This window comes from Pempheris klunzingeri, chromosome 22 (genome assembly GCF_042242105.1).
Source record: "Pempheris klunzingeri isolate RE-2024b chromosome 22, fPemKlu1.hap1, whole genome shotgun sequence".
NCBI classification, from domain to species: domain Eukaryota; kingdom Metazoa; phylum Chordata; class Actinopteri; order Acropomatiformes; family Pempheridae; genus Pempheris; species Pempheris klunzingeri.
The window spans coordinates 6958308-6970942 of record NC_092033.1 but is presented as its reverse complement, the minus strand read 5'-3'; the positions used below and the strand labels follow the sequence as shown (position 1 = coordinate 6970942).

Here is a 12635-nt window from a genome sequence, read left to right as displayed (position 1 = left end):
AGACATGAAAGCAGCAGCAGAAGAAGAGAAATAGATTGAGGCATGCCAAGAGCAAGAAAGCAGGGACGTGGAAACGGCAAACACTTAACCTCTTTTTTTTTCTCCCTTCTTCCTCCCACCTGTTCTCTCTGATCTAATGTAACATGGCTGCAAGATGTAAAAACACCTCCCGCAACCCGTCTTTATCCCTCGAGTCTTCCGCTGCTCTCTTGCCGAATTCTTTTCCACCGACGATTACCTTTTTACTGCCGCCCCTCTGCTTATCGATCACCTTTACTGCTCTGCTTCTTTCTGTCCTATCACTTGAGAGCGGCCTCGTCCTCCTCTTTTGGGGGATGGAAAAGAAGCAGAGGCGAACAAAAAAAAAAAAAAAGGATTTGGATGAGAGAAAACAAGATAATGACGCTACAGTAGAGTGTAAACAGATTAAGAGGTGAATGTGTATAATAAAGAGGAGGAAAGATGCAGGAAATTGAAAAAAAAGCAGCACACAGTTTTCTTTCATATCTGCTGCTTTCATTGCCAAACATCATGAACCTTCTTAGAGGATATTCATCGCTCGATATCAAACATATACATCATATTATCCACTGAGTTTTAGCTCTACACCTGCAGCCACAAGAAAAACTCTCTCATTTTGGAGAGAATCCCTTCCTTTCTTGAAGCCACTTCTCCCCCTACGCTCGCTCTCATTTTCTCTCCCTATCTGTCCTACTTTCCCTCACATTTATTAAAAATACTGTATATTGGAATATGTTTTAAAATCTTTGAACTATTTGGAGTGTTCTTGTTTTAACTTCGTCTCCAGCCTCAACACTGGAAATGCTGCTTGAAAGATAAGGCAGACTTAATGAAGCGCTTGTCTTCTTTTTTCTTCCCCTTCCAAAATATTAAAAATGCATTCAAACGCTGTATTTATTCATGTCGACTTCCTGTCTACGCCCCAGTAACAGACTTGAGAAATAATCAATGAATCATGTCATGCAAATTTGGATAATTTTCTACTTTATCTTTGTTTTACACTGGGAAATGTAATTAAATCTCAATGTGTTTTCCTTTTGAGGTCGCAAAACCTACTTTCCAGGGGAGAAACAGTTTGAACATTGTCTCCACCTGTGAAGCCTCGCAGCACGGTGCCAAACTTGTCGTCCAAGTGCTCATTCTGTCACTTATGGTAGCAACCACAGGTACACAAAAGCAATAAGATCATTTAGCAACCGCACAGATCGATTACAGCGACACCAGCGCGCCACCAATCGCATCATTCGTGATAACAGACGCAGATCAAGAAGCAGCTGTCCAGCACGGATTGGTTTCTTGTTATTCCAATAACAACAAATGCCCTGACTACTCACAAGAGCATTTGATCTGTTTCAACAGACGGACACAAGTCAATACGCTTACGGCTGGAGATAACAGACTCTACAGAATCTCTGGTTTCCTGTTTGAAACAATTTCCATAGTAATTTTCAGACTGCCACCAAATTTCACACTTGTACACCAGCATAATCCTGTGTGTGCGTGCGCGTGTGTGTGCGCGTGTGTGTGTGTGTGTGTGTGTGTGTGTGTGTGTTGAGGGTGCTCGAACAGGACGGAAAGATGACCCAAATACTTCTGTAAGATGTGACACACAGCACTCTCACTGAGCAAATGTGACACGCTCCCTTTACTCATGATGTGATCACAAGTTTGTGTTTTGAGATGCTGACCTGTCTGGTCCCAACTGTCACTCAAGTGTAATAATAAAAAAAAAAAAATTAAAACAGCTAAAATGACAATAAACACACACACACACACACACACACACACACACACACACACACAGATCTTCACACACCTGTTCGCTCAGCTCTAAAACTACACAGTCAGTGTTACGGTTCAGAAGCAACATCACACAGGTAATCTAAGAAATGAGGGATGAAGTGGGATTAAAAGTTATTTTATATTTAACAGATTTTTTTTTTGTGCTGTTCCATTCTGCTGGAATACAACAAAGCATGTATGACAAGTAAACTTTAGGATGACATTTAAACAACAGATTTATATTCACAAAAAAATGAAATAAAAACTTACATGAGCAAAGTACACTGTTCACACAGACAGCCATAGAAACGCTTTTAAACTTGAGGGAATAAACAAGCTAGCAAGTGACTAACAGCGTTAACTTACAGACAAACAGACAGACAGACAGAGGGTGAGTTGTATTCACGTTATCAGACGTCAAAATCCACTCACCTTCTCTGTGAGCCGATGAAGTGGTTGATATTTAGTATCCAGTAATGTCCCATGGCTGTTGTGTAGTTCGTTCGTTGCCAGACCTAGCTAGACCTAGACCCTAGCTAGCTAGCTAGCTAGCTAACCAACCGGTACCATTAGCATCACTAGAAAACTACCGTCAGCTCTCCCAGTTATATTTAACAGCTAAATTAAGTTTGTTGATGCCAGAGAGAGACATGGTTTTAAAATGAGCCCCACTTTTACACATTTTGGGTTTGAAATGACTGGAAGGTACACAAAGTTTAGGAATTAGTCTAGTAGGTCGCTTCCGCTAGCAACCGGGCTACAACAGCTGACATGAAATATCAAAGTGAGGACATTAAAAGTCCTTGTTTTTGCCACTGACAGGCTCGGATTGTTATTCGAAATGTTCGACAACTTTACAGAGAGGATTCCTGCAGAGTCAGACCGTTTTGTTCAAGCAGAAATATCCATTATATAGTCTTCAGTTCAAAGCACCAGACTCCATTGACAAAATTGGTAATTTAACACGCTAGTTGCTGGTCTGCCGCTGTCTCGATCAGTTTGTTTGTTTGTGTTATTGTGTGACTTTGGTGTTTTATATAGTTAGTTCGGATCCAACACAACATGTGTGTGAGGCACTGACACTCAATCTGTAGGGATCCTTCCCCTGTTATTGTCCGACACTTCCAATAACAATCTCAATCTCAAAAGCACTGGACCAGTTCCATAAGTTTGATAGCTCCTCTTTAGCTTTACAGCCTACGCATCTAAACTATTAATTAGCTTCACTGACTTTCTCCCCAGCAGATGAAGAACTCTGCACAGGCATGAAATCAACTCATCATACCGGTAAATGCATGTCATCCATATTTTGAGGAAGTTCAATGGGGAGCATAAGGTGGGGAAACATGGCCAGGACAACAAAATAAGAGTTATATAAGTACTTAAACAATCTTTTGCAGTGAGTTTCACTTACATGACAGCCACTTACTGAGAGCAGGCATCAAGTTTAGTCTGTAACATGGCAAATATCTCATTTTGTGCTCTAGAAAACCAGTTTCCACTCCCTCAATCTCATTTTCTCTCCTTGTCGAGTTCATTCATTTCAAATGAGAGACAATCCATTACAGCCACATCGTTCAGTTGCAGGTCCATTGTCTTCCAAAGCAAGTGGTGAAATCGTGCATGCTGAAAACATTTCATCGGGGAACCAAAGTTACAACATGATTTCATGTTGGGATGACAAGTTGAGTTTTAGTCGAGTGTTTGAACCGTGGTACCCTCTCGTAGAACTAAGCACACTGTTTGCATACTGATTAAGCCCTTAATATATAAGCCATTGTAGGAATAAACCCAACATATTTGTTTTCAGTTAATTTTGTGCACGCTGGCTTACTGGCACAGCTTCACTCCTAAATCACCCTGTGTGCTGAGTAGTTAGCATGTTCACGTGGGTATCCTTGCACCACAAAAGGCATGATGCATGCTGGGTATTAGGAATACTTTTGCCTGGAGCAACAGAAGAGAAGGGGAGTTGATCTGCAGGCACTACACAGTGGCTGTCAGCTTCTCCTCAATAGTTAAGATGAATGAGAGAAGAGGAAATGTTACCTGACAAAGCTGGATAGGTCTCTCTCACAGCAGAAACTTTCATTTGATTCGTTGTTATAGTATTATTTAACACCTGTTGACACCAAATCAAGATGTCTGTATAGTAAAACATGGCACAAATGTCGTCATTAATGGTAGTTACAGCTGTGCTTTTCCTGCCACGGCGAGTCAAAGCAGTCTGCATTATCCAGCTGTGATGTGTGCGTGAAACCGCTGCCTGCGCCTGATGAATTCACTCTTCCCTTATCTGAGCTTCTACTCAGCCACAGACCTGATGAAAGGAAGAGCAGAGATAGAATCTCATTCCACTTTAATGCTCTATCCACTGGTCCTCTCCGTACACGCACATGCAGATAATCAGACAGTGTCTATCTCTTTTACTCTTTCCACCTCTCTCACAAACACACACAGTCAATTAATGTCTTTAGGGAACACACAAACACACTTTCATGGTCAAGTGGACACAAATAAATCCACACATTAACACACACACAGTCAGCAGTTTCATTAAACACATTTCTAATGGCCTCCCATTTCTCAGTAGAGAACTTGATTAGGCTTTAAATTACATTCGTATTTCATTGAACGCTGTGAGGGTACCTCCAAACACAAGGGCTCATATGTTGTGATTGTGATCACGTATGTAGTGTGTGTGGTGGAACAAAGAGCAGTAGCTTCATGGTTTTAATCTGCTTAACATACTTATAGTTTTAGCTATTGTTTGTTTTTTACAAATTCCAACCGTGTCTTAATAAAAAAGACTGTATGTGTGTGTTTAACCTGTACTAACATCATATCATATTCTTCATATACACTATATTTGTACTTTTCACTTTATTTACTTAACATTTTCAACCTGTTTCTGTACATATGGACCCCCAAAAGATGGATCCCTCATGGTGTTTTCCATATTTCAGGTTTTTTTGGAGGTATTTTACTTATCTGAATCAAGGGTGTAAAAACAGAGAATGTCTGTATTGCACAGATTTTAAAGCCCTTTGATGCAAATTTGCAATTTGGGGCTTAAAAAGTATAAATAAAACTGACTTGACTTTTCTGGGAATGGTTTGACAAATCCCACAGTGTTTTTTTAAAAAAAAAAGTAATGCTTAGCTTTATGTTGGCCCATTTTCAATCATGTTAATACCTGGAAAAAGTGTTCATCCAACTTTCCTGCCTGTCACTCTCAAATCCAGTTCAAAGGATTTGAGCTATTCAGCTGCTAACAAATCCAATTTAGCCCGTGTGAATCGCATATGGATCTCGTAAATGAATCATCTCCAGGCAGCACTCAACAAATGAAAGTAATAAATAATTTCAGAAGGACAATTAAGTCTCCCATCATTAACCATTTGCCCATTAAGTTAGTAGAGGTTGGATGATCGTGTCCTGTCTGTAGTGGCTGTGCTGCTTCCCCACTGCAGTCAGCTGGGAGTGAAGCAGCGTGCACGCACACATGCTCAGACACAAGCAAGGAATGTTCACGTCGACACAAAAACCGAGACACACACACGTCCTAATGAGTTTTCCTGCTTGCTGTTCAGTGTGCTCTGTGGCTTCATTATCATCATCTTCTAATGCCTCTGTGAAAGAAATCAACACCACATCATTACACTCTAGAGGATGCCACGGTCTCTCGCTTTGTCTTTTTGGCTTTTTGCCCTATTATCTTTCCCTCGTTTTCTTCTTGTTTTCTTCTTCCACAACTTTGTCTTTTGGTGTTAAATTCTGGGCGTCTATCTCTCATTAAATCCTTTCTCTTATTCCGTCTTCCTGTTTCTTTGTCTTCCTCCCGATGTCTCCCTCACACTCTTTCCCATCCCTGCCGTCTTGCCCGTCATTATTTCATCAAACAGTCTGCAGGATTAGGACAAAACTATCGACCAGGCTCTGCCTGACCTTGAGAATAATAGCAAATGTGTTAGGAATTGCGTCTGAATTGGCATCTGAATAAAATTACCGCGTTTCCTGTTAATTACATTTTAATGCAGCTGTTGTCATCCTTGTGAAGCTGAACGCCAAATTGATTTGTAATTCAGAGGGTGTTGCTGAGCCTGAACAGGAGATTGCTCTAGTACGGCTTCTAAGTGCACAAAAGCCCCAGCCTGCTGTGCGATCGAAGGGTTTGAGCAAACATTTGCTTTCGCTAATTTGCAGCAGAAAAGGGTGTGATTGTATCTGCGTGTGTGTGTGTGTGCACGCTCTGTTTGGAAACATGCTCTGCACACAGAAAAGGAAGTTTAACATGTACATCACTGTAGACTCACTCACAGGTGCCTCGTCGGAGTGGGGACGTTTATGTCACACGATGTATGGTGCAGAAATACACCTCAAACAACAGAGAGAGCAGTGCTCAGGAAAGTAATCATGGCAATGGTAATACAAAGGCAGATGAATATATCGGCAATATCACACGGTGCAGCAGTTAATTCCCCAGACGGATAGCGAGGGAAGGAGGCTGCAGCTGAATTATGAAAGCAATTGCAAGGCTTGTGTGCAACTATTCTTCCTCATGCATACATGCACATATGGATACACGCATATGTAATACATACTTTATCGAGACACAAACCTTGAGTAACGGCACACCCACACACACCACTCACACATCAACACGTGCACAAATGGATGTCTGTGAGATGAGAGGCGGAGTGGGAGAGCGTGGGAAAGACTTCTGTGTCTGACCTTGGCCTTGGAACACACACAACTTCATAAAAACCCACCAGCAGAGACATTGATAAAAGGTTGTCTCCTCAAAGGAAATAAGTGTGTGTGTTTGCATGTGTCTGAAAGCCTCAAGCAGAATCAAGAGAAACACTGATTGAATGAAGGATAAAGAATCTAGTGTGTGTGTGTGTGTGTGTGTGTGTGTACTAGCAGTGTTTCCTAAATTCCCTGAGGCAAAGTCATTCCATTTGCTCTCATCAGGGGACAGCCACCACTTATCAATTTATGAATTGAATTTCATCTTTGGCTTTCAAAACACAGCGTGCCAGTGTCAATGAGCGAAAGGCGCCTTTCACTTCGTTGTGAGATAGTGCGGACTTCCTGGTAACAAAGCAGACAAAGACACACACAGACACAGACACAGACACAGAAAGAGACTGTCCATTAGCGACAGCATTGATAGGAAGGCAGCTATCACCTCTGCTCTCTTTAAAAGAACTGCAGTTTGTCATGGTATCTGTAATTGATAGAGTTCTGGTCTGTTGTGTGTTATTAGGTTTTCCAGTGCAAACATTAGCAGGTACAGCTCAGGCAGCTGTAGCCAACGTTTGCCTCAAGGTGCTTTGAGAGGTGACCAAAAGTCTCATCGGGGCTCACCGATCCATAGTGCCGCTGTAATTACCAACCATGCACCAACACAATCAATATCCGAGGATGAAGCTGTTACTTTTTCAGAATGAGTGGTTACAGAGAAGAATTAAGACTAAATATGGGAGAAACGCCAAAAATAAAATATTACACCGCATGAGTGTTTTGATGAGAGGAGCTGGAAACTGGAAAGAAGGTTTTTTTTTGGCCTCCGGGTATGTGCCCTCCGTATTAAACCTGCAATTTGTGAAACCCCAGAGCAACACCTGTCTGGTGTTCATCATCTGACTCAATAGTGTCCTCATTAATTCAATTCCCCATAGATGCAAGAACAATGCACAGTGAAAACAACGTCTCACTTGTCCAGCTGCTGTTCCACACACTCTTTCAACGCTGCAAGTGTTGACGATTTAAAGGACGCTTTGCTGTTCACTACAGCTACTACTTGTCTATCAGTATTGATAAGATAATCAGACAGATTTCATACAAGCACAAATTTGTCCAAACATATTTGGAAGAAAAACTAACATTAGTACCCTAACTGTTCATAGCTTACTCACCAGCTTCCTGCTTCCATTTTGAATGTCATTTTCTTGCAGTAGATATCGTTTTCTTGGTTTTACCTCTGAACAAAGTGGTTTGATCAAAGTTTTTAACTTGTCACTCCGTAAAATGAAGCTGTGTGACTTGTGACCCCTCATTAAATCTTTTTCTTATTTTACTTGTTTCACATTTAGAGGCCTGATAATTCACACGGTTTAATCGTCTCACAACCCCCTCAGATGTGTTTTGGTTTAGATAATCTAACTGATATCTTGACTTATCATACATCCCCTCATTTCTTCCCCCATCAGACTCTGTTGTAGTGTCTGCTACTGACTTAATTCTCAGCCATTTACTTTGGTGAGTATAATGTTATCATAATCAGTAGAAATGATGGCCAACACCAAGAAAATCAGACCCATGCTGTAATAAACCATATCTATTCTGTGATCAATGTATTTCCTCTTAATGTAGTGTTCAAATTGTCAGCTCAGTGTGTTTAGATGACCCCCATTTGCCCTGTTTCTTTTATATGCTAAATTCCTTTGGAATTTCCTCGGAAATGTGTTGCTGTGACGGCCTGGTTTCCCCATGAGGATTAACAAAGTTTCATCTTATTATATCATATGTCATCCCCTCTCTCCATTCCGTATCATCTCACAAGCAGAACTGGTTAAAGATAATCTTCAAAAGAGGAACCGGTAACAAAAGAAACACCAACAACTTTTGTTCGACTTGATTTCTCTGTGATTGTCAGCAGTGCGTCGTTCCCTTGGTGGCTGAGCACAGTGGAGGAAAAAAAAAAAGAAAAACTGCAGCTTTTTTTCTTGAGGATTTGGATCTGGAATTTTTCACACAATCTGTTGTTTGAATCTCTTTTGTCTGTTGCTAGATTAAAAGACACACACACACACACACACACACACACACACATACTCTCAGTGCTGTATTTGCTTTCTGAGCCCCTTGTGTTGAGTGGGCGACTGGCTATGACTGGCACTGTCAGATTAGCCCATTTAAAAGAAGACATATGTTTATTGCAGCATGTGTGTGTGTGTGTGTGTGTCTGTGTGTGTGTGTGTGTGTGTGTGTGTGCACTCCATCCTATTTACAGACTGTGACACATGCTGCATTATTCATGTTAAACCATGCAGAGAAAGATACAGTCTTGTGTCATATAATACCACTGCCACAGGCCTCTACTTGGTATCATTGTACACACACACACACACACACACATGGGCACTTTCACTAAATACTTCAGACTCCCACACACACAACAACAACAATTGCAGGCACACTTACTCAAACATACTGTTATATATCGGTGGGCACACACAAGATTCACTCCCACACTGACATACAATACACACACATGTGTATAGACACACACAATGCACTAAATCGCATTAGGCAAATGAGAAGGAGGCCGTGCGGAGCCAGAGAGGCGCTCCGTTCGAGTGTGTTGCTGTGACAGATCCTGGCATAAATCATGCTTAGTTGTTGTTGTCTTTTAATGTGCAAATCTTCCATTCAAAGCACGAGCTGGTTGTTAACAAGTGCGTTCAAACACACACAAGTACAATCTCATATGCTCACACACACTGCACCGTATGGATTTTCAAAAGAAGGGAGGCGCAAAATGTGTGGCCACAAACACACACACACACACACTTGCTGTGAAAGTGCGTGGGATAGATGTGGATGTGAAATGCCATGGGCGTCATTACTGGACTCATAATTCATAATTATACGGCTATCCATCAGCCCTGTTCAGCTAATGATGACAACCCAACACACACACACACACATAAGCACACTCATACAAACACACACCTAGAGATATACGAGTATCTATGACTGATATGAGAGCTTCTGCAAGGACACAAAAATGAGCAGCACAAAGAGAAGAAACACTGTCGCATGCATACACATGAGCACTCTTAAGGATGCTCAGGCCTACATATGTACTAGAAAACACACTAATACAAAGCACTGTGCTTTTGGGTAACACACACACACACGCATACACACACACACACACACACGCTGCAGTGAATGAAGTGGCTGTTGACAGATTTCAGCAGTAATTGATACCCGTGTTTGGCAGCCATTTTTATTTGGCTCAACCGCAAGCCAGGGATGATCTAAGCTGTGTAGCACACACACACACACACACACACACACACACACACACACACACACACATTCGCAAAGCCCTTCCTTACAAGCATCACTTGACACATCTTTATACATCTTCTCACACACAGACACACACACATGTGGACTCAAAACATAAAATGACACTCCAGGCTTCAGGAAATGCACAGGCTAAAAAAAAAAAAAGATCCCAACCAGTAAAGGAAGAGGTGGCACCGCTGCCGGCATTGGGAATTCCAGGAAGAGTGACTGCATTTTAATTGGTTGTCATCACTGAACTTTATCCCGTCAGCGATGATGCGTGAGGGAAAGTGATATAGTGCAAACAGCATGCACACAAACACAAAAGAGAGGAGGCGACAAGAGACTTAGGAGTCAAATCTTACCTTAAACAGGCGCAAGATGTTGGCCACCATGATGGACACCGAGCTGGCCGCGGCTCCTATCACCCCTACGATTTTATCCGGCTTGGTGAAGATCGGAGGGTCTCCATTAGCGCAACGGACGTCGGAGCCATCCCTCTCTATCAAGGCCTGCACAAAGGTCAGGGACTGTTCCAGAGCGTACGTGTCCCTGGAGCAGGTATCCAAGATCCGGGCCCCCAGCGTGATGTTGGGCAGCAGCTCAGGGTCCTTGTTGATCAGGTCGATGGCGAACATCATGGCCTCCAAACGATGGATGCCTTTTTCCTTTTTCAGCTCCCCACAGGGCGTGCCACGGTCCCCCCGCGAGTGTACGGGAAATAATCCGCCAAGTATGATGTCCCCATCCAGTCGTATGGAGTGGGCGTACTCAGGCGCCGCCTGGGGGTCTGTTGGGATTCGCTGAGTGGACGTGACAGGATGGAGCCAAGCACAGGAAGTAACCATGACCAGGAAAATGACAGAGGGAGATCGTGGGTAGGAAGTCGGGTTCCACTGTGGTTCCATGATCAAAAAATGATTACCAAAAAGGAGCCAAGGAGAGCTTATAGGGGGCTTTCAGATGGGTATTCCAAAATTGAGGATGTATTTTTGGGAATATTAAAAAGTCAAAAAGGGAAGGGGTCCTATTGGTCACAAAGGGAGGGGTAAAGGACCCCAGGGGTGGAGCTAGCCGAGCCCCATGAGCGAATCATACTCCAGAAGTGGCAGTGCGATAAAGACGAGCAGAAGCGGTGAAATGTGGCAGCGACAGTCTAGTTCAGAAATCTAGTTCAGGATTTGAGCCTGTAATCCACAAGTCACATCTTCAGTAGAGCCTGTTGAAGAAAGAGAGAGAGGACGTCTAAGCACCAGTGTGATGTGAACATCAAACTGCTGCGGGGATGTATGGTCCACCTGACAAACACGTGTAAACCACCCACAGGCAAGGCAAAAACGCAGCCAAGCATACCAAAAACAAGTCACAAATACACACCTGCTCAGTGGCCTGTGCACACTCACATGGGTACAGTCCTTCCAGTAGACCTGTCAATTTGCACTGCCGGTCTATAATTGAAAACCCAAAGTTTGTCAGTTTGTAATCACTTCTACACACACACACACACACACACACACACACATCTCTTGGCATATCGATGAGTGGAACAGCTGTTAAAATGACAGCACAGAACCTTGGCGAGCTCCTCGGGCTATTCGCACGAAGGCGCAGACTACCTGCTGCAGTGGGGTTGAGAAAGAGCGAGAGAGAGACGAACAGAGAGAGGAGGAGGAGGGAGGGAGGAAGAGGGAGAGTGGGAGATGGGGGAGAGACAGGCGGAGGAGAGTGAGACAGGGAGGAGAAAGAGAAACTATGCGAGAGAGAGAGAGAGAGAGAGGCTGCAGTGAAACAACAGAGTGGTGCCTCGGAGCAAGTGTGTTGCATCATTCAAACACCTGCTGTTTCTGCTGCAGCTAAATGAACACATTACATCCAGTACACCCTTCTACACACTGACATACACACACACACACACTCACACACACACAGTGCTTGAAATCACAACAGGTAGATTAAATGTTGAATGTTGTTTCTTCGCATTAACAGTATTAATCTTGATCTGCTACTTCTGCTTTTACCCCCCGCAGGAAGGTTGTACCTCCTTCCCTGACAGTAATATCTTCATGCTCTACCCACTGAGCTGCACTTTAAGTAGCCATATCCTTGAAAAGTGCTAGAAGTTGGTTTTGGGCAGAAGTGACAAAGTGGTTGGATCCAACATGATCCAAGTGGTAATGTACTTTTCTGAAATAGATAGATAGATAGATGCATATATGTAAATCTAATAGGACGATATGAATATTAAAGGCTGGTCTACCAACCAGGCAACTACCCCATGGCCCTGGGCTCCAGGTTCACCTTGTCGTAATTAGTTTGTGGATGCAATTACTCGTAAATATGTTTGTTGGTACTGTATGCATCTCTAAAGAGCATGATGAAATAAAATGATGCCGGCCTTAAGGCAGCACCTGCATTATTACCTGATTCTGAGGAGAGGGGGTGTCAGTAGAGGCCCCCAGCTCTTTCTTGCCCCGTGGCCCCTTAGTGAGTTAATCCATCACTGCATATATGACACCACGAGGTCCCACTGATCATTTTGAACTGCGTCATCTCCGCTGTCCTGGGATCGAATCCTACACTATGATTCCACAGGCTTTCCCGCCACCTCACAACAGACCATACTGAGAGCAGAGGATCATTTTCAGAGCTCAAACTTTTGGAAATATGCAGCAGATCTGCCTAATTTCACCCACAAGGACCCCCAACAGGTTTCGGTCTCAGATCTCATCGCAGCGTGAGCCGCT

General features: G+C 43.0%; 1 protein-coding gene across 1 annotated transcript in view; it reads right to left on the bottom strand.

The window, feature by feature from the left end:
* grm8a (glutamate receptor, metabotropic 8a) overlaps positions 1-10799 on the bottom strand; it is a 207718-nt gene extending 196919 nt beyond the window's left edge. The window contains exon 1 of the mRNA XM_070853529.1: positions 10257-10799. Within this exon, the coding sequence (XP_070709630.1) occupies positions 10257-10799 (543 nt within the window). The remainder of the gene's footprint in view (positions 1-10256) is intronic.
* Between the last annotated feature and the right edge of the window lie 1836 nt (positions 10800-12635).